Here is a 24,921-nt window from a genome sequence, read left to right as displayed (position 1 = left end):
GATCGCAGTGGCTGCGGGTCCAGCCAGGGTGGGCACGGGTGGGGGACCTGCCCAGGGAGGACAGTGCCCTACTAGGGTGGGGAGATTGGGCGCTCCAGGGAGAGGTTTGGGGGGCGAGGCTGGTGGCGCCCCTGGGAAGGAAGTAGCCCCTGGCCCAGGCAGCGCCTGGTGCTGGGTGCAGCCCCACACGCCACCCAAGACAGGTGACCCAGGATGGGGTTGGCCCAGGCAGGCTGCTAACCAGCCCCCAGTAAAATCTGAGCACGGCAACAGACCCCTGGACTCCAGCCAGCACACCTCGTTAACAACACCTGTAATTCTTCCCCTCTGGGGTCTGGTGAAAACTCTTCTGAGTTACTAGTTGGGAAGAGCCTGGGAGAATGTCACCCTACGCCCAGCCACCGTGGGGCCAGCTGACCCACATTATAGACCCAGACTCGCCTGCTGCTTAGGTTTGCTTCAGCTGCTGGAATGCGATATACCAGAAACAGATCGGCTTTTATACACGGAATTTATTAAGTCACACTTTACAGTTCTAAGGCCATAAAAATTTCCAAATCAAGACATCCAGGGAAAGATACCTTGACTCAGGAGAGAGCCAATGATGTTGCGGGTTTCTCTCTCAGCTGGGAGGGCACATGGATTTCTGCTGGCTTTCTCTCTGGCCTAGTCTATAGCTTCCCCGGGAGTATTTTCTTTCTGCATCTCCAGAGGTCTTCCTATGTCAGCCCGGAAGCTTTTTCCAAAATGGTTCCCTCTTAAAGGATTCCAGTGAAAGATCCACCTTGAGTGGGTAGAGACACAGCTCCATGGAAACCATGTAATCAAAAGATCTCACCCACAATTGGGTGGGTCATATCTCTATGGAAACACCTTAAGCAAAAAACTCCCACCCAGCAATACTGATCAGGATTAAACAGCATGGCTTTATCGGGGCACACGACAGCTTCACACAGGCACATTCACCTGCCGGCCCATCTCTCTGGGAGGGCATCCGAGTGGGGTGCAGGCAGAGCAAGGGGACGAGTGTGTGCAGTGCACTGGCATGTGTGCATGGTGTCATGTGTGGTGCATGCATGTGTGTGCATTGCATCATGTGTACAGTACGTGCATGTGTGCATGGTGTCATGTGCAGTGTATGCCTGTAATGTGCATCACATGTGTGCATGGTGTCACATGGGCACCATGTACACGTGTGTGTGAAATTTCTTTGCTGCACGTGTGGTGTGTGCTCACGTGCGTGTTTGTGAGTGGAGGTCTGACCCCAGCTGGGTTCCCAGCGCCCATCACAAGGACCCACATGGTGTGGCAGGAGGAAGAGGAAGGCATGGCTGTCAGCCTCCCTGGAAGCCGGGTGGGGGTGATTCATTGGGTCTTTGTTATTTCTCTTCTATTTGCCTTGGGGTTAGTTTGCTTCTTTCTCAAATTTTTCCAGGTGAGCAGTTAAGTCCTTGATTTTGGCTCTTTCTTCTTTCCCAATGTAGGCATTTAAGGCAATGAATTTCCCTCTCAGCACAGCCTTTGCTGTATTCCATAAATTCTGATATGCTGTATTCTTGTTTTCATTCATATCCAGATAACTACTGATTTCTGTAGCCATTTCTTCTTTCACCCACTGGGTGTTTTTAAGAGTGTGTTATTTAATCTCCATATATTTGTGAAAGTTTTTGTTCTTTGGTGATTATTGATATCCAATTTTATTACACTGTTATCAGAGAAAGTGCTTGAATAATTTTGATGTTATTAAATTGATAAAGACCTGTTTTGTGCCCCAGCGTATAATTTATCCTGGAGAATGTTCCATGAGCACTAAAGAATGTATGTATATCCTTGTGCTTTGGGGTGCATTTATCAAGTTATCTAACTTCCCTACTTCCTTATTGATCTTCTGTCTGGTTGTTCTGTCTATAGAGGAGAGTGGTGTCTTGAAGTCTCCTACTATTATTGTTGAAACATCCGTCACCCCCTTCAGTTTTGCCCATGTCTGTCTCATGTACTTTGGGGCACCTTGATTGGGAACATAAACATTTATGATTGCTACATCTTCTTGGTGAAAAGGGTGGTTTATTGGGGAGCAGATCCCAGGGAGCTGAGGGAGAGGAGTGAGACTGGGAGAGAGGTATCGGCCCTAAGGCGCACTCACCGTGACGCCCACGTGGCCTGCTGAGGACCCTTCAGGGGACGTGCTGGCCACAGAGAGCATGTCTGCCAATCTGCACACTTCAGCAGGGGCTGGAGGGTCCCACCCAGCCTGCTGCAGGACTGGGGTGCCAGGTGCAGCGCCCGCTGCTGGTAACTGCTCGGCCACCTCCACCCGCCCCACCGGCGGCCGCTGCACGCAGCTGGCACCTCCGCCAGTCCCGGCACACCTGGGGACCTGCCACCTCCCGGGGCTAGCCACGCACCCCCAGCCTCCAGCCTCCAGCTCTGTCACGCTGGCCCTGTAGCAGTCTCCGGGGCTTTCTGCACCCTGGCAGTGGGGCTGTGCCAGGGCCCAGCCTGGATTTCCAGCCTCTGGTCTGCTCAGAATAGGCACGGTCCCAGGGACGAGTGGCTCCGGCCCTCCATGAGCCCACGGCCTTGTCCTGGCTTTCCTCTGTGCCTCTTTTGTTTCCGGACACCCCCAGGAGGTCGTCTCCTACACCACGTGGGACTGCCTGAGGTCTTGCCCTGCCCTCTAGGACGCTGGGGCGAGTAGCCCCCACCCCACCCCGCACCCTCCCGCACCTGGAGTAGGACAGTAACTCCTGTGGTATCATTGGGGGGCCATTGAATGAGCGCCCCCAAGAACCATGCTCGTGAGGGGATGTGCCCACCTGCATGGGGCCCAGGACAGGGAGGTGGTCACTGCACAGGGCTGGGGGGTGTGGCCCGGGGCCGGGGGCACATCCTACCGGGCAGCCGGTGGCCACCGTTGACACTGAGTGTGGCCATCCCCGCCTGCACGCTGTGGACACTGGGGAGCCCTTGACCCTGGAAGTGGACAGGTGCGTAAAGTCAGAGCCCAAAGCGGAAGCACAGAAGTTATAAAAAGCACGTACGGTGTGACTGAGTTTTGACAAAAGAACAAAAATAAAAATAAGAAACAATAAAAAAAAGTGTGTGGGTCCTGAGAAAACTGTAAAGACACATGTGCAGGAGGCTGAGCACTGCACGAGGAGCAGGTGTGCAGATGGCTCGCGTTTGAGCATATTCTCCTGCTTTCAACTTAGAAGAGCAGGTGGGAGCCCAGCGGCGCAAAGTGCCATGGCCGAGGCAGGACTGGGCGCCAGAGGCAGCGCGGGAGGGAACCGGGATGGGCTGAGCCCTGCCTGTGGCCACCTGGGCATGAACCAGAGCAGCTGGACGCTGCCCCTCAAATGTTTAGTCCTTCACCGCATCTTGACCGTGATAATTTACTGCTTAAAAAAGACCCAAGAAATCAAGTCTTGACATGAAGAGCTGCCCAGCCTTACCTGAAGCTCCCCCTGAAACTCTAGTCTGGATTAAAATAGGATAAAAACAATGTTGCATGACTGCTGGTAGCTGAGAGAGGACAAGGGAGAGTGCAGGAGGTGGACCGGTGGCGAGCGGGGGGCAGTGGGGGATGGGGCTTGGAGTGAACAACGAGGAGCCTACCAGCTGCTGGGGGGTAGGGAGGGGAGGGCCCACCTGCAGCTCCGCTCCTAGAGCCAGGAAGGGGCTACCCTCGCCCTGGCAGCTGGGAGCCCACCATTCCTCTGAAGAGCTGCGAGGACAAGCGGTGCCAGGCAAACTGCCCCGCCACATGGCCGCAGTCTCCTGGGGTTGGGGGTCCAGGCCAAGTGAGTTAACTCCCCTCGCCCCAGCAGCCACCCTCAGGGTCTTGAGCATCCTCTGCCCAGCTGCCGGTGGGTGCCAGAGCAGGGCACAGCTGTGAAAGGGCCCCGCTGCTGTGCCACCTCCTCTGCAAGCTCGGACCTTGCTTCCAGTTGTTCTGATTAGAAACAAAAAATATCCCATAACTGCCTTCTTGTCAGAGGTAGCCTCATGCTTATGCGTACATGGAGAGCCACAGAGCCCCTGGGGCACAAGAAGTTGCTCATCACCGAGTTATTCTGAAATATTAAAACCCAGCCCCCAGCCCCCAAAGAACAAAAACAATAACCACCAACAATTCACACGGACCATTTCAGTGAATAAACAAGCATTTTAGCACCACCTACATTGAATGTGGGCAAATGTACTGATTTGAAACTAACGTGCACCCCAGAAAAGCCATATTTTAATCCTGACTGATGATTTAGGGTGGAAACTTCTGATTAGATGGAGATGTGACTCCACCCATTCAAGGTGGGCCTTGATTAGTTTACGGGGGTCCTTTAAAAGGTAAACACTTTTGGAGAAAGCTTACAGCCAAGTGGAGACCCAGAGAGTTGGAGATGCAGGCGGAAAACACCCCTGGGGAAGCTGCTTGAAACCAGAAGCCAAAGAACCAGCAGATGCCAGCCACAAGCCTCCCCAGCTCGACAGAGACATTTGGACCCATCGGTCTTTCTTGAGTCAAGGTATCTTTACCTGGATGCCTTAGTTTGGACATTTTATAGCCTTAGAACTGTAAACTTGAAACTTAATAAATCCCCTTTTTAAAAGCCGCTCCATTTCTGGTACGCTGCATTCCAGCGGCTTTAGCAAACCAAACAGCACACTATTTTAGTAGTGTCTACACTGAGGGGAGGAAGGCAGACAGCAAGACAATGCAGTTCGGAGAAACGTCTTCCTTTCTAGAGCCCTTCACAAATAAGATGGATGTGCATCTACTTGAGAGGAAGGGAGCCTTTCCTGAGGGCAGAGAGGGCCCCTCTCCCTAGTTTCAGGAAATGGCAACAAGAGGCTCTGGGCAGGCCTGAGGCCGCGGCCCCGGAGGGCTGAGCGGCCCAGCAGCCACCCTTCTGGGAGAGCAGACACATCGACACACTGAATATCTGATCTGGTGCTTGCATGTTTTCAAAGTCAAAATTTACTGCCATTGTTCCTGAAATATGTGATTCGGGAATTTACAGAATATCTTTGGGAAGAGAGCAGGCAGAGAGATGCTTTTTCCCTCTCGGTCTGAAAACACGCACTGAGACGGAGTGAAACCCCGACACTCACACGCCTGCCAGAGCCACACTCACTCTGCACTGGGAGACGGTGTGGAGACACAGAGAACAGGGCACGCTGCACGCTTCGCCTCTAAAATGCGGTCTGTGATTTTCACCAGTCAAAACACAGATGAGACATTCTACCCCAAGATGCAGGAGGCAGTGCTGCTGGGCTGTGTGCCTGAGGCCACGCCCAGGTCTGGACAGCCCAGCTCGACTGCAGTGAGTGAGGCTGGAGCGCGGGGGCAGGGGCAGGGGAAGGGGAGGGGCAGGGGCTGGGGGAGGGGCAGGGGCTGGGGCAGGAGAGGGGCAGGGCAGGGGCAGGGGGAGGGGCAGTAGAGGGGCAGGGGCAGGGGAGGAGCAGGGGCTGGGGCAGGAGAGGGGCAGGGGCAGGTGCAGGGGAGGGGCAGGGCAGGGGGAGGGGCAGGAGAGGGGCAGGGGGAGGGGCAGAAGAGGAGCAGGGCAGGGGCAGGGGGAGGGGCAGGAGAGGGGCAGGGCAGGGGCAGGGGGAGGGGCAGGAGAGGGGCAGGGGCGGGGCAGGGGAGGGGAGGGGCAGGGGAGGAGCAGGGGCTGGGGCAGGAGAGGGGCAGGGCAGGGGCAGGGGGAGGGGCAGTAGAGGGGCAGGGGCAGGTGCAGGGGGGGCAGGGCAGGGGCAGGGGGAGGGGCAGGGCAGGGGAAGGGGCAGGAGAGGGGCAGGGGCAGGTGCAGGGGGGGCAGGGCAGGGGCAGGGGAAGGGGCAGGAGAGGGGCATGGGCAGGTGCAGGGCAGGGGCAGGGGCTGGGGCTGGGGCTGGGGCAGGGGTTGGGGCAGGGGCAGGGGCAGGGCTGTGCTCATAGGGCCCACGCATGGCCAGAGCCAGCCCCACTGCCTGCGGCTACAGCAGACCCACCTGGTGAGCGGCCCCCAAAGCCCATGACACCTCTGCTCTCCAGAACGGGAACCTGAAATCCAGCCATTGCTTCCTTTCGGGGAGAGAATTAAGCCAATCAACAAAGCAGACCTGGCTCCAATTCCAGGATAATAATAAACGACCTGGTTTATAAAAATACATGTCCAAAACAGTTACCCTGAGGCTGTGTGCAGCATACATTCCAGAATAAAACAGAAAAGATGGAAGAGTCATGCACGCTTTGTCCACCCCTTCACCCGTGCGGCCATCTGAACCCCTGCACGGGTGAGAGGAGCCCTGCACAGCCGGGCTCAGGGGCGCCTGGGACGGGCTGAGCTGTGTGTGTGGAGGCGCCTGCCTGTGACCCGTCCCAGGTGCACTCAGCTCTACCTGCGCATGCCCTCAGGGGCTTGCCCGGCCACGCACGGGTGGGGGTGGGGGTGGGGGATGGATGGATGGACAGACGGACACTGAGCTCCACCTGACACGTCCTCGGCACACCCACCTATTCAGGTTGAGAGGAACTGCTCAAACACTCCCCTTTCTCAGTGTTCCCTTCTAAAGACAGATTTAGTAAAATCCTTTTAAAGAACACGCGTTAGAGTGAAGGCCGTTTTAGGGTGTTTATGTTTGTAGTGAAACCTTTTAAATTACACAATCTGTCACCAAGGCAAAGAGAGCCCAGGCTGGAGAACAGGTGTTTCTGCCTGAAGTCAGGACAGGATTTCTGTGGTTTTTTTTTTTTTTTGAAGTAGGCTGAGTCTAAATAACACAATATAAAACTATTTCTTATTTCAGTATTAATTTTGTTCACCCAGGTTCCAGTTTCCAGTGATAAAACCAACCTATAAGACAGTGCCTGTGCCAAGAGATCACATATTTCAGATCACGCTTACAATAAACACTCTCAACCGTGCACCTCCTCAGGACATATTCCATAGAACGCTGACGGAGAAGCTTCCAAAATGATCAAAGACAAGACACAAGTCTGCGACACAGCGAGCTCGGGGGAAAGGGTTCTGCACCCAGGCCGCGGAGTCCCACAGTGGCTGCCGGCCTGCAGGGCCTCAGGGGGCCGTGAAGACTTTTGTGTCAAAAACCCTGAAAGTGTCCGTTTCAGGCGAGCAGCTTTAACAGGAAACACCCAGCCGCTCGTCGCACTCTCCAGGGTGCCCCTCTGAGCCCTCTGAGGCACTTCCCTAGGACCACGGTCCACCTGGGGAGTGGGAGCCTACCAGGTGTCCGGACGGCCCCGCGGCCCAGAACAAACTGGGGGGTCTACCCCTGCCTGGTTCCTCCCGACAGAAGGACAGCGGGTCAGCCCGTTGCTTCGGAAAAGAGAAGCGCAGCATGTCCAAGCTGGAAATGTTATCCTCCATGACATGTGGTGAGCAAAGGACCACGTCCAGTCTCCGGCTCAAGATGAGCGCCTGGAAAACGCGCCCAGTGGCTGTTAGCGCCCACTCTGCCTCCACCTCCCTGCCGACGGGCTCCCGAGACGGGTGGCACAAGCCTGATGTAGAAGGGGAAGTTCTAGGATTTCTTTTGAGTTAATAAGAAGTTCAGTACATCAAGAAATAAGAGATATGGTAGACAGAATTTTAAAGGTATACAATGTGTCTTAGGCAGCACTGAACAAAACCTAAAATTTTATCATGCGATTAAGTGGAATTTACAAACCCTTCCAGATTAAGACAATGTAGGAAAAATAAAATGTCCATCTGTGGACAAACATGCCTTGGTTTCAGCAGTGATAATATGCATGATCACCAATTAAAGTTAACTTTTTATTTATTAAATAGATTATATTCTTTTTGTTCTGAAATACAAAAGATAGAGTAAATGAAACCATCAAAGAGGATAAGATAGGATAATATGTTGGTGGCCAATTAATACACATAAATCTATTTTTTTCCGGACAGACATCAAATTATGGAAGAGGGTCAAGAGACAATTCTAGAAGCAGCAGTACCTGGAGGATTATTTGGCATTTTAACACTGATTTCCAAAGTGCACCGTAGGAAGACAAGCAAGCATTTGGGGTGGCATGCATGTGAGCCCCAGCAGTTACTGGGGGTGGGAGACTGCCACTATTATTACCAAATGACTTAAAAAAAAGTCTTCAGTTCTACCTGCTCACCTGAAATGACCCTGGACCAGTCTCTACCAGTGTGGTTGCACCCTCCTTCCTCAGGCCCCTGCCGCGCCCGGGGCCCAGCAACCCTGCCGAGCTGAATGAGGCAGGGCCCTGCAGAGCACGGTGGTCCCGGGGTACCTGGCCGTTCGCGCCCCAACCCATAGCACGTCATCGACAGCCGTCGGGGGGCCCTGAGGAGGCGTCCAGGCTGCTGTCTGTGTCCGAGGCCAGCGTTTGCTCAGTGGACATGGACGAAAGGTCATTGATGGATGACGACTGAGAAGGAGTGGCGTGGCTGCTTACTGCTGCATCTGCGCTAAGAAAACCAAGCGGAATACAGTCTGAGGCACGACACAGCTGGGACAAGGCGAAGACCATCTTCGGACCCGGCCCCTTGCAGTTTCCCGCCAACCCACCAGCATGAAGGCCACGTGCTTCACACTTCTTCCAGGTCTCTCCTTGGGCCCAGAACCCCACTCTCCCCAGGACTTTCCCTTTTCTTGTCAGCAGTTATGTCGCATCAGGCTAACGACTCAAAAAATATGTACTGCTTTCAGAAGGGCCTGAAAAGGAAATTGCTGAATTTACCCTAAAACCATCAGCATCACACAAGGCCTAATCCCAAATTGGACTCCAAGATCATCACACACTTCAATCACAACCATGAAGGCAAGTCCAGGGGAAAAAGCATTAACCTCCGAAGAAACCTGTGGCAATCAGAACATTTCTGAAACAAGAGCTATATACCAAAGAAAAGAAAAAAACCACAAAACACATTTAGTGGCTTCTTGTTGAATTTATTTTGTTGTACGAGTCCAGAAAACTGACATTTTACTCTTTTCAGGCAAATAAAATTATGATATTTCCTATTCTCTCTATTCTAGTCTGGTCTGAGCCACGATGAAGTAAACAGTCTCTCAGAGATGAGTGTTTGCCAGCCTAAATCTGAGCTCAGGTGAAAAAAGCACCTGGATTCCTGCTAAAGTTATAAGCTCTCGATACATACTAACACACATGTCCTGATGAATATAGACAGCAGTGCAAGCCACACTAGCTGTGCGTGCGTGCGTGTGCACAGGTGTTTCCCAGTGAGAGCAGACATGAGAAAATAAACTAAAGGGTTCTGGTCAGCAAACGGACCCCTGCTGAGGATGTAAATGTCACTAACGCTGCAGGCTCCAGTGACTGTGAAATCACATGGTTTTAGTCCAGCTTCCCCCACGAGGTGGATGGAGCAGGAAAAAAGTGGGAGAACTATATGAACAATTTTCTCCAAAGAAAACCACGTTCCATTTTACCTAGATGTGCGTCTCCTGCAGTGTTTTTAAGTGGCTGGGGTGGGTAGAAAGGAGACACACACACCGAAGAGGCTTTCAGCACAGTGTACCCGTGTGCAAAATGGAGCTAAGAGTAGCTGTTGTGAGAACGAAGCGAGAGTGCTGGCAGAGGAAGTGTGATGCCTGGATGGTGGCGAGATGGCCGCCCCAGGACCAGCGCCAGAGCCGGGCATTTCACTCACAGAGGCTCAGAATCCAGTGCAGGTCAAACTGGCAGTGAACACACTGCTGCCATTTGTAGAAAGTGGGTGAGATTTACCACAGCATGCCAACCCCCAGCAACACCATTCCTGCCAACCCTAAAGAACACCAGGGCTCTATCTGAGATCCTACAAAGGTTCCATGCACTAGGGGAACTTTCCAGAAACCTACAACCTCCAGATGGGTCCCTGGACCAGATAAGTCCTGAAACCCAGAGGGCCCAGCCTCTCCAGACATCAGCTAGTTCCACCCTCCTACCCCACATTATCCCTTTCCAAAATGAAAAAGTTAGAATGGGCAGAGCCCAAATACTCCTAAAGACAGGGGGAGGAGGATCAAAGGAGGAGGAGGAGTTATAACAGAGAAGACAGGATTTAACAAATGAACATGACTGCTGAGCCATTATACTGATATTTCTTTAGCCTCCAGGATCTTATAGCAACTAGAAATGTGGAGGTGTAACCCATACCAAACTCTGAAATCTGTTCTATTTCTGCTTGGTACAATGTAGTTTGATATGTATTGCTTTTTTGTACATATAATTCACAATAGAAAAATGTTAAAAACAATTGAGCAAGGGGGCGTGGTGGCTGGGCGGGGGTCTCCCGTGCAGGAGGCCTGGGTTCCCTTCCCTGCCCAGGCACAAAACGCCCTCCCCGTTTCCTAAGAAAAGAAAAGAAAACATTCAACAAAATGGTGCTGCAAAATGGGACATTCACATGAAAAGAACGGAGCGTGACCCCACCACCAGCACACAAAAACAAAGAACAAAAGGCATGCACTGGAGACGCCCGCGGGGAAGCGACCACTAACCTGAAGGCTGCTCCAGCGCGACGCCGTTCTTGGTCCTTTCCTCCCAATCCATCACTTCTTTGTAAATCAGCTCTTGGACAGAAACACTGGTTAGGGCGCTGCCCCTCGCCTCCGCACCCACGCATTCCGGCGCTGCTAAGGCGGCAGCAAACCGAGCCCCAAAGCAGGGGCAGCCCTGCGGGGGCGGGGGGCACCGGGGGGCCGCAGGACCCGGAGACCCGCAGCACTCAGCACCCCGCAGCGCCCGGAGTGAACCCCAGTCCCCTGTGCCCAGCGGCAGCGCCCCCAGCTCCCCAGCTCGCTCCTACTCCGCGCGCTCTCGCCCGGCCAGGGCCCACCTCCCGCCGCGGGTCCCGGTGCCAAGCCCCCGGCCCAGCTCTGCGCTCGGCTGCGGTGCCGGGGTAAACCGGGGGGCAGGCCCACACTGGGGGTGGGGTGGGGGGTGAGCAGATCGAAGCCCCCGCAGTCTGGCCCCACCCGCCCCGGCACCGTCCTGGGAGAAGCGCTTCCCTTGCCCGCGCGTTAAGACTACTCTCGATAACGATAACGTGGGTCATGGTGAAAGCGTGCGCTTCTCCTGGAAGCAACCGATAGGGAATTCATGTACAGGGTGGCCGTGGGGCTGCGAACACCTTGCGGCCGACGCTCCTTTATCCAGGTGTGGCCAGGTGAGTAAAAAATAAGGACAAATGTTCAATAAGATGCTAAAGAAATTAATCCAGTTTAGATTTTTAAAAAAAGGACAATAATAAATAAATAATAGGGGGAGGAAGTACGGGAATCCAGGGTGTTCTTTTACTTCCTTTTTGGAAAAATGGAGATGTTTTAAAACCGTGAACCACAGCTACGTGACCACACTGCGAGCCCCCGAATGCGCACGTTGGGGGGTTATTGTGACTGTATCCCAACAAAACCGCACGAAGCAATGCTACGCGGCCATCTGCTGTGTCCTCTAATTCTGTGGCCGCCAGGCATTCCTCCTAGCGCGGAGCTGCCACAGAAACCTCACAGGGAACACGTGGAGAAGGACGGAACCCCCCTCACCTTTCCACTCCTCCAGCGCGTGCTCTCTCTCCTCCAACTGCGCGTCGTAAATCTGGGGCGGTGGCTAAGGATTAAAGGACAGGGCATGACCCATGGCCTGGGGGGCCGTCCCCTGTGGCCCGAGCTCATCCAGGGCTAGTTTAGGAGAGGTTGCTTCATTATGTGGCAGGACGTCAGTTCCGGGACCAAAATAAATTAAGGGAAAACGACCCCCTACAGCGCTGCGGAGCTGGTCAATTCTGTGACCTCAAAGGCTCTGGCCCCACAGCACGCCCCGCAAGCCCCACTGTCCCTGCGTACCCCGAGCCCCGCGCCCCCCGCGCCCCCTCCGTCCCCGAGCCCCGTGACCCCGCTGCCCCCGCGGCTTTGCGTTTACTCCCTTTGGAACCCCAAGCCGGGTGCCCAGCTCCAGCGCGTCTGCTCCCTAATGTGGCCCCCCCGGCACGTTCCTAGGCCGACCCTTCCCGTTTAGCACCAGGTTAGGAATCCACTGGCCAAGTCACAGACGCGTGGCCCCCCAGGGGCCTCAGGCTCTTCGTCCACTTCCACCCCAAGATCTGCCACGCGCGGGAGTGGAATGCGCCTGGAACGGCAGTGGGGAGGGCTGGAGCAGACACACGTGGGGCTTTGCGGTAGCTTCCTTCCCTCTGACTGGCCTGCGCCCTGCCGACGGTGTCCCCACTGGGGCTCTAGGCTGGCGCCCCAGAGGCAGGGAAGCACCCGTATCCTTGGGCCTGGGGCGCAGATCCTGCAGCAGCTACTCACCGCCTCCGCCTCTGCGGGGTCATACCAGACAGCTATGTAGGGGTGGCGCAGGGCCTCGTCCACCGAGATCCGCCTCTCGGGGTCCACCACCAACATCCTGGACAGCAGGTCCCGGGCTTGGCTCGCTAGGGCAGAAAACAGCTCTGAGGTCAGTGATGCAGCACTGCCCATCTGAAGACCACAATCCACCAGACTCGTGCCTAAACCAAGGCATACAGGATTTCAAATTCTGAATATGGAAAGTGGGCATCTGAGAAATGGGTCATGGGTTTGAGAGCTATGGAGCCTTTCTGGTGGAAACCACAAGAAATCAAGCAGCTACAAAACAGGCTGTGGTCTGTGGTTTCCCACCCCTGCATGTGCATGGTGGGCAGGACACCCGAGGGCGAGGTCATGGCCAGCAAAGGGGGCCAGCGTGAGCCTGGTGTCAGTGCCAAGAGGCGGGCACCACGCATGGGGCAGTACTCTCTACTGGATATCATATCAACGTGAAATCAAAGCATTTTGAGGCCACACAATCCCACCTTCCCACCTTACAAGTAACAGTTCACATGTGCTGGGACTATCTGTAGAGGAAGTTGTCAATATATGTGTCTTTATTTCTTAAAATCTAGAGATTAATATTTCAGAAAAAAGCCAGGTGTGGGAAGAGATGTCAGGTGTGGGGACACAGGCCAGGTGTGTGGGACGGAGGTCAGGTGTGGGGATACAGGCCAGGTGTGGGGACAGAGGCCAGGTGTGAATGGATGCCAGGTGTGAGACAGACCAGCGTAGGGATGGAGGCCAGGTGTAAGTACAGAGGCCAGGTGTGGACAGAGGCCAGGTGTAGGGACGGAGACGTCAGTGAAGGAGGAGGAGGCCAGTCTGGGACCCTCTGCCCTGGCCCCTCAAACCCACCACTCAATTAAATATAAGGCTCTCCTAGATTTCAGCAATGACAGTTCACGACGTGTACAGGCAAACGACAGGCGGGCTTTCCTGATTAAGGTGCTGTTTGTTTACATGGACAAGGATGAACACTCCACCATGGAGAAGCCTTTCTGTTGAACTTCTATAAAATGCCTTTGGATCTTCAACTGGGCTAACCCTTTATTCAAGGGTCCTTTAAAGACATCTAAAAACTTTTTGAATTCCAGTTTATTTCATTAGAGCAAAACTCTAGGCCTTTAGTTCCCTCTCCACAATGCCTTCACACATGTTCTGGCCGGCAAACCACTGTATTTTTATTTCAGCTATTTTATCTCCCATTGTTCACCAGCATGGAAAAGTAAAAGCCTCACCTCCGTTACAGAAACACATGCAAGAATAAAGGATGTCTTACTTTTTATTTTATCTCGTTCAGACTCGGACGGAAATATCCAATCTGGAAAGAGTTCTTCAAATTTGATTCCTGGATACTTTGGTCTGTTTTCTACATAATTCCTCACAGTTGGCTGAAGTTTCTTCATGAAATCAGCTGATGGTGTTCCCAGCTGCTCAATAACTTTATTCCACTGATCAATATCTAAGGAGTCTCTTGAGGAAAATACAACTAAAATACTTGTATTCATATGACATGAAGTAACATTATTCAAATGAAAACTTAAATGATATGTATACCATCAATGAGCACTAAACTGGGCCACCCCACAGGGACAGTAGAGGCATTTTTCAAATAAGATTAAAGTTTGGATTTCCAAGTTTAGACAGTTTTTTAAAATTCTTACACTCTACATCTTTATAAACTGTGACCACCGTTTATTAAATCACCGTAATGAAGTCTATGAGCCTTCAATCAAGCTCTCCTGTGACTAAAGAGAACCTATGCCAGAAATGATCAGATAAACCTGAAATCAGATAATCATTACATTAGCAAACATGACATCACTTTTGGTGCTAAAGCTACCTTAGGTCTGTGGCTTTCTGATAGAGAGGAACTTGGGAGACCTGCCCAGCCCCCTTCGTTAACAGCCCTGGAAACAAAGCCCCATGAGCTGGAATTGGACAGGTGTGGGGACAGAGGCCAGGTGTGTGGACACAGGCCAGGTGTGGGGACAGAGGCCAAGTATGGGGACATAGGCCAGGTGTGGGGACAGAGGCCAGGCATGGGGACACAGGCCAGGTGTGGGGACAGAGGCCAGGTGTTGCACTAGAGGCATCAGTGAAGGAGCAGGAGGCAGGTCCCAGCTCCTCTGTTACCTCAGCCTGTCCTTTCCTGAGGTCCCCTTCCTCCTTGTTTAGACCAAGCAGTGTCGGCACTGAAATGCCATTTTCTAGTGTGTGTGTATTTTATGTGAATCTTTGAAATAAGAGACTGCACAAGAAGATACAAGCCAGAAAAACAATCTAGCAAACAGCAACTGAGAAAAGTGATGGAGTGAGGTACATCAGAGAAATGAGAAGGCTGGGTCAGGGGCGCGGGAGAAGGGCGGCTGTGGAAATCAGCAGCTCAGCTGTCTGCCCCCATGGTGCCCGGGCTGAACGGGAAGGAGGCTGTGGCTTTACCCGCGGACGAGGCCGCCCCTCCCCTCCCCGGGCTCTGGGGGCCGACCCCGCAGGGCCCCACAGCTGCTGTCCCACTCCTGGCCACTCCTGCTCCCATGCCCGCCTCGGCGTCGGCCTGCCCACCACCCTGTCAGCGGGATGCCTTCTTTCTCCGCTTCCTGTGGGCTGGCCACCCGTGGGCACAGAGCTCCTTGGGGTCCTAGGACCAGGGGCCGGCAAGCGTGGGTCGCTGGGGCCCTCCCTCCCGCACCCACACGGCCTTCCTGGGCCTGTGCCCCTTGCCCACCCTCTCCACTGACCCTGCCGGGACTTCCACTTGGAGGTCTCACTGCCACCACAAAGCCCTAACGAGCAAGGCTACTTGCAGGCTCCACCGCCACCCCTAACAGCTGGACTGACCCCTGCACGATGCCAGTGTGGCTAGGGCCGAGGGAGGGGTGGGTGCGCCAGGAGGAAAGCATCACCTCACAGACTACAGAAAAATAACACCCCAGGCCTGCCTGGCCTTCCCAGGGCCCACGTCCACCAGTGCCAGCTCTCCCACACCCGGAGAGCCCTCCTTACAGAAGGGGAAACCAAGGCTCGGGGTGGCCCGGCCAGCTAAGCTTCTTTTTCCCACAGGCCACGGGTTGGGTTCTCCCTTCCTCCAGGCTGTGGGGCTGCAGCAAACCCTCCACCCAACCCACTCTCCGGAATCCTTCCCACCCTGAGAACCTGCAGACCAACGTCTGACAACAGTGGCAAAACTTTCTGTGGTCTTCAAGGCGAACACAACGTGACCTTATATGCATATAAAACCTTTATTACTGATGCTGCAAAATGCCAATATATAAAGTGGGAAATTTTAATTATTTAATAATGCATCAAAGAGTACTTTCATTTCTGTACTTTCTGAAGAAAACATTTCTTAATAAAATGAGGACAGGCACAAAATGCATGAACACTGAGCCAAAGCAATGTTAGATAGATACCTCTAAATTATTTGTCTTTAGAACACATTTAGTTTTTCCGTGAAGACCTATTTATTCATAGTTGGAAACAAGTGAATCCGAAATAAGACTGAAAATTAGAAAATAAAATGCTCTGTTTACCTTTACCTGCAGGAATTCTGCATGTAAAGGAAGGCAGCTGAAATGAAATGAATGCCGTCTTTTCACTCCCAGTCTATGTTGTGAAGAACTTATATTAGAAAACCCCTCATAAAATTATTTTAAAAACAAAAATACTCTTTAATAAAATATATATAAAACACTGACTACAGAGCTTGATTTCCTTTAATAACCATCAATTTGCCATAGGTCAGAGCCCACTTTACGGACAGAAAGACGAATGAAAATAGTAAGAGGTTGGGACACAAACGAGAAAAGGTAGATGTGAAAAACATGGCAGGGTAAAAATTCCTGAAGATAGAAGAATGAGGAAACAAAAGCTGCTGGGACTCCCATGTTACCTACTCTCCTGGTGCTGCACTCATCGTGTGACCTGCTGACCACCATGTAATGTAACGGTTTGCATTTTTATTTGTTTATTAATTATTATTATTACTATTTTTTTACATGGGCAGCACCAGGAATCGAACCCGGGTCCATAGCAGGCAAGCGTTATTGCCTGCTGAGCCACCGTGTCCAGCCCTTTATATTTATTTAGACTTTTCTGGTGTGTCACAGAATAACGAAAGACTGATCTTTAAAAAAAAAGTTCTACTAAAAGTCAGAAAAGTGACAAACAAGAAAACTGAACACACATTATTCCTCACAAAGTTTTCATTCCACTATTTCTCACTAGATCTTGGGCGCCTGCCTCAGGTCCTCCTCCGGGGCAAACGTCCTCCTGCAAACCGATGGCTGAGGGAACAGCGCGCTCGCCGGCCAGCACACCGGCCAGCCAAGCGCAGACCGCAGCTTCCCCAGCGCACCGGCCGGCCAAGCGCAGACCGCAGCTTCCCCAGCGCACCGGCCGGCCAAGCGCAGACCGCAGCTTCCCCAGCGCACCGGCCGGCCAAGCGCAGACCGCAGCTTCCCCAGGCCGGCCAAGCGCAGACCGCAGCTTCCCCAGCGCACCCGCGCGCTCAGCGCTCCGCGCTGCGTTTCAACCCGGCGAGGCCCGCCTGCGCTCCTGCTCCGCCCCCGAAGCGCTGCCTGAAAGCGGGCGCAGGGCCCAGCCCGGGTCGGCTCCGGGAAGGATACGGTCAGTGCCTTGGAATATCACAGAGCCTTTCACCAGCTCGCCCATGATGCAACCCACTGACCAGATATCAACTGAAAATAAAATGAAATGACAAAATTAAGAGGTGCCATGAAAGAAGCGAGGTGACGGGAGCCCTGAGGCGCAAACCGGGAAAGCGCGAGCCCAGCGGGCCGGGGACCTTCACCCTGCAGCGGCCGCGCTTCCCAGAGCCCCAAACTCAGGCCTGAGAACACCCGCAGGGGCACGCGCCCCGGGCCCAGGGCCCCCCGCCCCCCCCACGCCCCCCCAGAAGGATACAGTCTCTCCCGGGGAACAGGACCTTGTGGAGGATCATCTCGGCCAGGATGCAGCCGACAGACCAGATGTCCACTAGCAAACACCAGGCAGTTAGCAGGCCCTGCCCTGTGGAGCCCCACCCTCCAGAACCCCCAGAGCCCGTCCTCCCTGCACAGCCCCGCCCCCACAGAATCCCCAGAGCCCCACCCCCACAGAAACACCCCCAGAGCCCCCCCCAAGCGCGGCCAGCTGGCGGGTGGCGGCATGGGTGCGACAGGTCACACTGTGGCCCTCACGCGAAGGGGTCACGGCCAGACTCCCCGGGGCCTTCATCCTCTCCTGCGGGTGGGGGACGGCAGCAGGAAGCGCACGGGGCTCTGCGTCTCGGGTGGGGGCACAGGTCTCACAGCACCCAAGCCCACTTGAAGCCAAAATTGATTTCAGGTGACTGGGGCAGAATCCAGTCTTTTTTTTTTTAGAAACTAAATGGGATTTGGCTCTTTTTGACAAATTTATCAGAAAGTTTAAAAGAGCTTTGATAACACCAGTATAGGTTACATTTGGATGCTTAAAAAATACCAATTTTTGCACAAAAGGGAATGTGCTGCCTTATTCTACTTATATCAAGTTTAAAAAAAAGTAGTGTCGGGCCAGTCAGACGATGGCGGGAGGCCCGTGGGGAGGCCCGTGGGGACGCCCGTGGGGAACCCCGTGGGGAGGCCCGTGGGGAGCCCCGTGGGGAGGCCCGTGGGGAACCCCGTGGGGAGGCCCGTGGGGAACCCCGTGGGGAACCCCGTGGCGCAGACCCCGCGGCTGCTGCTGCTGCCTCCCGGGCGAGCTCGGAGGCCTCCCTCCTTCCATGTTTGGGGCCCAACCCCGGGCCCCAACGCCCACCGCAGCAGCCTTCTGCGATCCTCTCACCGTTCTCCTTGTAGCCCATCCCTAGGATGACCTCGGGGGCGCGGTAGTAGCGGGTCACCACGTAGGGGGTCATCATGAAGTTGGTGCAGGCCGTGCGCGCCAGGCCAAAGTCCAGCACCTTAAGCGTGCAGTCCGACTTGACCACGATGTTACTGGGCTTCAGATCCTGGAAGGAGACGCGCGGACGTGGGGAGGCGCGGGTGGGTGCGGTGCGGGGCCACACCTGAACCCTGGGCTTCAGAACCGCTCCGGACAATTTCACTCTCCAACTGCAACTGAGGCGGGTCAGCGTGCCGAGGCCCGTGCCCTCGAGGGGACCTGGGCTAAGCCCTGAGGGTCTCCTGGCCGCAGGTGGGTGCCTGCCCTACCCGCCCGCAGCCCACAGCTGCTGCGCAGAAACAGATATGCACCCCACACTGAGTTTTGAATGTCCTAGGCACCACATCCAAGGGGAAATTGCAACAATATGTTTTAAGTGCGCAATGCAGCCGCCCCCTGTGAATTCAGCGGGACCCCGGCCCTCCTTGCCCACCCAGCCAGCCTGCAAACGCGAGGCCAGGAGAGCTGCAGCACCAAACTCAAGCCGGGACGCCTCTAAGGGATCAGCAATGCAAAGACCACAGAACTGTCTCCAGTTCTTTTAGAAAACCAAAGGTGATGGCAAAAGCCGGCATTTCCGAAAGGAGGAGACACAAACTGCTAACAGATAAAATGGTGCTCACTGCCACAGGCACACATACACACACACAACCAGAGGCCCGTTTCTGTCTCTTCTGTGGCAATGATGGAAGAAACAGCCACATGGTAACTAGAACAGGTCCTTCCTTACACTGCTAGTGGGATGTCGAGAGGCACTTTTTTTTAAATATTTCACTGGAATTTCATTGAGATATAATCACATACCATATGTGCCAGTTTGAAAATAGTATAACCCAAGAAAAACCATGTTTTAATCCTGTTTCAATCTTGTGCAGGCAGCTTCTTTTAATCCCTATCCAGCACCACAGGCTGGAAACAGGATTAGATGATCTCCATGGAGATGAGGCTCCACCCATTCAGGTGGGTCTTGATTAGTTTACTGGGATCCTTTAAAAGAGGAAACATTGTGGTGAGAGTCAGAAACAACAGAAATGACAGAAACCTCAGAGCCAACAGAGACAGCAGATGTAGATACTTGGAGATCAGCTGCTTTAGAGAACAGGGACAAGGATGCTTGGAGATGCCTAGAGCCCAGCAGATGTTGCCATGAGATGTTAAACCAGAACCTGGAGCGAGCCAAGGGAAGTGAAGAGATGAAAGCCATCCCTGGAGAAGTAAAGTTAGGAACCCCCACAGGAGCAGAGGCTGAAAGCAACAGAGCCCAGGAGGAAGGGACCAGCAGATGCCAGCCATGTGACTGCCCAGCTGTCCGGTGCTCCTGACCCATCCACCTTTCTTGAATTAAGGTGTCTTTCCCTGGATGCCTCAGTTTGGACAATTTTATTGGCTCAGAACTGTAAACTTGTAACTTATTAAATTCCCCCTTTTAAAAGCTGTTTCAGTTCTGGTATATTGCATTATGGCAGCTTGCAAGCTAACACAGCATATAGTAATCCAAAGTATACAATCTGTGCTTCACAGTATCATTATACAGCTGTGCATTCACCACAATTTTTGAACATTTTTATAACTCCCCCCAAATAAAAATAAGAATAAAATAAAAATGAAAAAGAACACCCAAACACCCACCCACCCATCCATCCCCTCCCCCTGTTGTTTATTTTTTGTCATTTGTTTTTACTCATCTGCCCATACCCTAGATTTAAGGAACATCAGACACAAGGTTTTCACACTCACACAGTCACCGACTGTAAAAACTCTATAGTTCTACAATCATCTTCAAGAATTCAGGCTACAAGATGGCGGCTTAACAACGTGCATGTTTTAGTTCGTCCTCCAGAACAACTACTAAATAACCAGAAACAGTACAGAACAGCTCCTGGGGCCACCCACATCAGTGACCAGACACACAGCGTACCCCAGTCTGGACCAGCTGGACCGGCTGCAAGCACCCCCCCAAACCGTGAGTTCCCAAAGCTGTGGCGGCAGTGCCCCTCCCCCACAGGCCGCTTCCCAGAGGGGAAAGGAAAGGACTACCAGCAGCAGGGACTGGGCACAATCAAATGCCAGTTGTGGAACTAATTAACAAATTCTGACTACTAAAAATAGGTCCCCAGCTTAGGTGAACCTGATCAAAGCAGAGGTTGCTCATTTTTGCCCGAGCGCCAAGGGGGCAGGACTGACAGAAAAAGGGGAAAAAAAAAAAAGAAGGAAACAGTTTTTTGTGGCTGTGTATCTACAAAGGCTTGGCTGCCTCTGGATACAGAGGCAGGACTTTTCAGGCTGCAACTGCCCCAGGCATAGGCAGAAGTGAGCTCTTTTGGGGGGCTTGTCTGGGGCCTGTGCCTTCCCCAGGGGAGGGGTGAAACCCCACTCAGGTGGAATCCCTCCATCAAGGAATTCAGACACCAGGCCTTGGTAATTTGAAGCCATTAAAACCAGCCTAAAACCTCTCCTCTGTCTCCACCACACCCCCAGCAGGGAGAGTCTTCCAAAGTTAAAGGAACCACATCATCTTATGCTGGTGGGACCTGCAGTCAGACAAGTGCCACATACTGGGCAGGATAAGAAAAACCGAGTCCAGAGACTTCACAGGAAAGTCTTTCAACCTGCTGGGTCTCACCCTCAGGGAAAACTGACGCAGGTGACTCTTTCCTCCTGATAGGAGGCCAGTTTGGTCTGGGAAAATCTGGCTGGGGTCTATAATACCTAAGTAGACCTCGTAAGCGTGTGTGTGGGGGAAGCACCACACACGCAGGGCAAGAAACAAGAAAACAAGAACTGAAAAATTCTCCTCTGTTAAACAAAACTTAAGCTAAAGGTCCAGATAAAGCTGAACGGAATGTCAAAGAACAGATAGACAACAAATTCATCCAGCAAGAAAACCCTAGATAAAAGAAGTGAAAGCCATCTCCAGAATAAACTAATTAAGATAATTAAATGCCTAGACACCAGCAAACAATAACAATTCACACTAGGAAAATTGAAGATATGGCCCAGTCAAAGGAACAAACCAACAATTCAAATGACATACAGGAGCTGAAACAATTAATTCAGAATGTACGAACAGACATGGAAAACCTCATCAAAAACCAAATCAATGAACTGAGGGAGGATATAAAGAAGGCAAGGAAAGAACAAAAAGAAGAAACTGAAAGTCTGAAAAAAACAAATCACAGAACTTATGGGAATGAAAGACACAGTAGAAGAGATGAAAAAAACAATGGAAACCTACAATGGTAGATTTCGAGGGAAAGAACATAGGATTTCAAAACTGGAGGACGGAACATCTGAAATCTGACAAGAAACAGAAACTATAGGAAAAAAATGGAAAACTATGAGCAGGGACTCAGGGAATTGAAAGACAATATGAAGCGCATGAATATACATGTTGTGGGTGTCCCAGAAGGAGAAGAGAAGGCAAAAGGAGGAGAAAAACTAATGGAGGAAATTATCACTGAAAATTTCCCAACTCTTATGAAAGACTTAAAATTACAGATCCAAGAAGGGCAACGTACCCCAAAGAGAATAGATCCAAACAGACGTACTCCAAGACATTTAATAATCAGAATGTCAGAGGTCAAAGAGAAAGAGAGGATCTTGAAAGCAGCAAGAGAAAAGCAATCCATCACATACAAGGGAAGCCCAATAAGACTATGAGCAGATCTCTCAGCAGAAACCATGGAGGCGAGAAGACAGTGGGATAATATATTCAAATTATTAAAAGAGAAAAACTGCCAACCAAGAATTCTATATCCAGCAAAACCGTCCTTCAAAAATGAGGGAGAAATTAAAACATTTTCAGACAAAAAAAATCACTAAGAGAATCTGTGACCAAGAGACCAGCTCTGCAAGAAATACTAAAGGGAGCACTAGAGACAGATACAAAGACAGAAGAGAAAGGTGTGGAGAAGAGTGCAGAAAGGAAGACTATGAGTAAAGGTAAAAAGAAGGAAAATTAGATATGACATATAAAATCCGGAAGGCAAAATAGTAGAAGAAAGTACTACCCATGCAGTAATAACAATGAATGTTAATGGATTAAACTCTCCAATCAAAAGACATCGTCTGGCAGAATGGATTAAAAAACAGGACCCATCTATATGCTGTCTCTACTCAAAGGACACGAGGCCAAGGACACAAATGGACATTTGCACACCAACGTTTATAGCAGCATTATTAACAATTACCAAGAGATGGAAACAGCCAAAATGTCCATCAACAGACAGTTGACTAAACAAACTGTGACATTTACATAAGATGGAATATTATGCAGCTGTAAGACAGAATAAAGTTATGAAATATGTAACAACATGAATGAACCTTAAGAACATTATGCTGAGTGTGATTAGCCAAAAACAAAAGGACAAATACTGTATGGTCTCACTGATATGAACTGACATTAGTGAATAAACTTGGAATATTTCCTTGGTAACAGAGACCATCAGGAGATAGAAATAGGGTGAGATATTGGGTAATTGGAGCTGAAGGGATACAGATTGTGCAACAGGACTGAATATAAAAACTCATAAATGGACAGCACAATACTACCTAACTGTAATGTAATTATGTTAAAACACTGAATGAAGCTGCATGTGAGAATGATAGAGGGAGGAGGGCTGGGGACATAAATGAAATCAGAAAGAAAGATAAATGTTAAAGATCGAGATGGTATAATCTAGAAATGCCTAGAGTGTATAATAATAGTGAAATGTACAATGTACAAATTTTAAAAATGTTTTTGCATGAGGAAGAACAAAGGAATGTCATTATTGCAGGGTGCTGAAAACAGATGATAATACTTTAAAATGTCACCTTATATGTGAGACTAAAGCAAAAAATGTTTATTTGTTACAAAATTTATATTTTGACTAGAGCATTTCCTAATATAACTCGTGTAGATAGTTTGACTGAATGTCATAAGTACTTGGAATCTCAGGTAGGACATGAGATTTTGTTGGTTTGTCCAGAGTGATGCCCCGATGAATCCCAGAGTGATATGATCAGTGACTGGAAACATATTTGCAAGCCCCCTTTGGGGAATGGTGAGAGCAGGGAGAAATTCAACTTCCCCAAGTTGAATTTTTGATATTCTCACAAGCAGTGTGGACAACCAAAGCTATAGGCTGAGCCCCCAGTCCTGGGGTTTGTTCATATGAAACTTAACCCCACAAAGGATATGTCAAGTCTACTTAAAATTTAGGCCTAAGAGTCACCCCCAAGAGAGCCTCTTTTGTTGCTCAGATGTGGTCTCTCTCGCCAGCCAACATGACGAGCAGTCTCACCACCCTCCCCCTCTCTGCGTGGGACATGACTCCCAGGGGTGTGGACCTTCCTGGCAACGTGGGACAGAGATCCTGGAATGAGCTGAGACTCAGCATCAAGGGACTGAGAAAAACCCTAGAATGCGCTGAGAATTAACATCAAGGGATTGAGAGAACCTTCTCGACCAAAGGGGGAAGAGTGAAATGAGACTAAGTGTCAATGGCTGAGAGATTCCAAACAGAGTTGAGTGGTTATCCTGGAGGTTATTCTTACACATTAAGTAGATATCACCTTGTTGTTCAAGATGTAGCGGAGAGGCTGGAGGGAAGTGCCTGAAAATGTAGAGCTGTGTTCCAGTAGCCATGTTTCTTGAAGATGATTGAATAATGATATTGCTGTCACAATGTGACTGTGTGATTGTGAAAACCTTGTGTCTGATGCTCCTTTTAGCTACTATATCAACAGAAGAGTAGAACATATGGAATAAAAATAAATAATAGGGGAAACAAACGTTAAAATAAATTTAGTTTGAAATGCTAGTGGTACATGAAAGCGAGGGGTAAGGGGTATGGTATGTATAATCTTTTTTTTCTCTGTTATTTTATTTCTTTTTCTGTTGTCTTTTTATTTCTTTTTCTAAATCGATGCAAATGTTCTAAGAAATGATGAATATGCAACTATGTGATGATATTAAGAATTACTGATTGTATATGTACAATGGAATGATAATCTTAATGTTTTAATTTTTTTTTAATTAATAAAAAAAGTTAAAAAAAAATTCAGGCTAAAGGAACACAGTTCAACAGTTTCACGTACTTCCCTCCAGCCTCTCCAATACCCCAAAAACTAAAAAGGGATTTCTATATAATACATAAGAATAACCTCCAGGATAACCTCTCAACTCTGAAATCTCTCAGCCACTGACACTTTATTTGGTCTCATTTCTCTCTTCCTACTTTTGGTCAAGAAGGTTTTCTCAGTCCTGTGATGCTGGACCCTGGCTCATCCCGGGATTTCTGTCCCATGTTGCCAGGGAGGTTTACACCCCTGGGCGTCATGTCCCACTTAGAGAGGGAGGGCAGTGAGTTCACCTGCCGAGTTGGCTGAGAGAGAGAGGGAGAAGCACTTTCTTTTTTGGAGGGTGGTTTGCTAAAAATTCGAAATGCATGTACTTTCCCACCTGGTGCCCCACCTGGCTGAGAAAGAGCCGGGCCTGCAGCAGGACGTGGGTGCAGCGCTGCGCCCACAGCAGCGGGGAGGCCTCTGCACGGACCTCCTCCTAGCAGAGCGGGAGCCGGGGCAAACCAGGAAAAAGGCCCCTCTCCAGACACTTTCCCACCACAAAATGGCCACGACACACTGATTTTGTTGAACAGCCCACATTCCTGCCACCTGTCGGAA

The 24,921-nt window shown here is 51.2% G+C and overlaps 1 protein-coding gene across 6 annotated transcripts in view; it reads right to left on the bottom strand.

Moving 5' to 3' along the window:
• Positions 1–6,653: 6,653 nt before the first annotated feature.
• MAPK9 (mitogen-activated protein kinase 9) overlaps positions 6,654–24,921 on the bottom strand; it is a 61,141-nt gene continuing 42,873 nt past the window's right edge. For 2 of the 6 annotated variants that reach the window (XM_077138197.1, XM_077138198.1), the window contains exons 6-12: positions 18,157–18,322; positions 16,959–17,030; positions 13,610–13,792; positions 12,289–12,413; positions 11,524–11,587; positions 10,480–10,551; positions 6,654–8,439 (exon numbers count right to left, since the gene is read on the bottom strand). In XM_077138197.1, coding sequence (XP_076994312.1) covers positions 8,297–8,439; positions 10,480–10,551; positions 11,524–11,587; positions 12,289–12,413; positions 13,610–13,792; positions 16,959–17,030; positions 18,157–18,322 — 825 coding nt within the window. In that variant the 3' untranslated portion in view covers positions 6,654–8,296. The other 4 variants (XM_077138199.1, XM_077138202.1, XM_077138200.1 and 1 more) reach the window with 4 other exon arrangements.

The sequence above is a fragment of the Tamandua tetradactyla genome, chromosome 20, assembly GCF_023851605.1.
Source record: "Tamandua tetradactyla isolate mTamTet1 chromosome 20, mTamTet1.pri, whole genome shotgun sequence".
In the NCBI taxonomy this organism is placed as follows: Eukaryota; Metazoa; Chordata; class Mammalia; order Pilosa; family Myrmecophagidae; genus Tamandua; species Tamandua tetradactyla.
The sequence above is the reverse complement of the archived record's forward strand: the minus strand, read 5'-3'. Positions and strand labels throughout refer to the sequence as shown.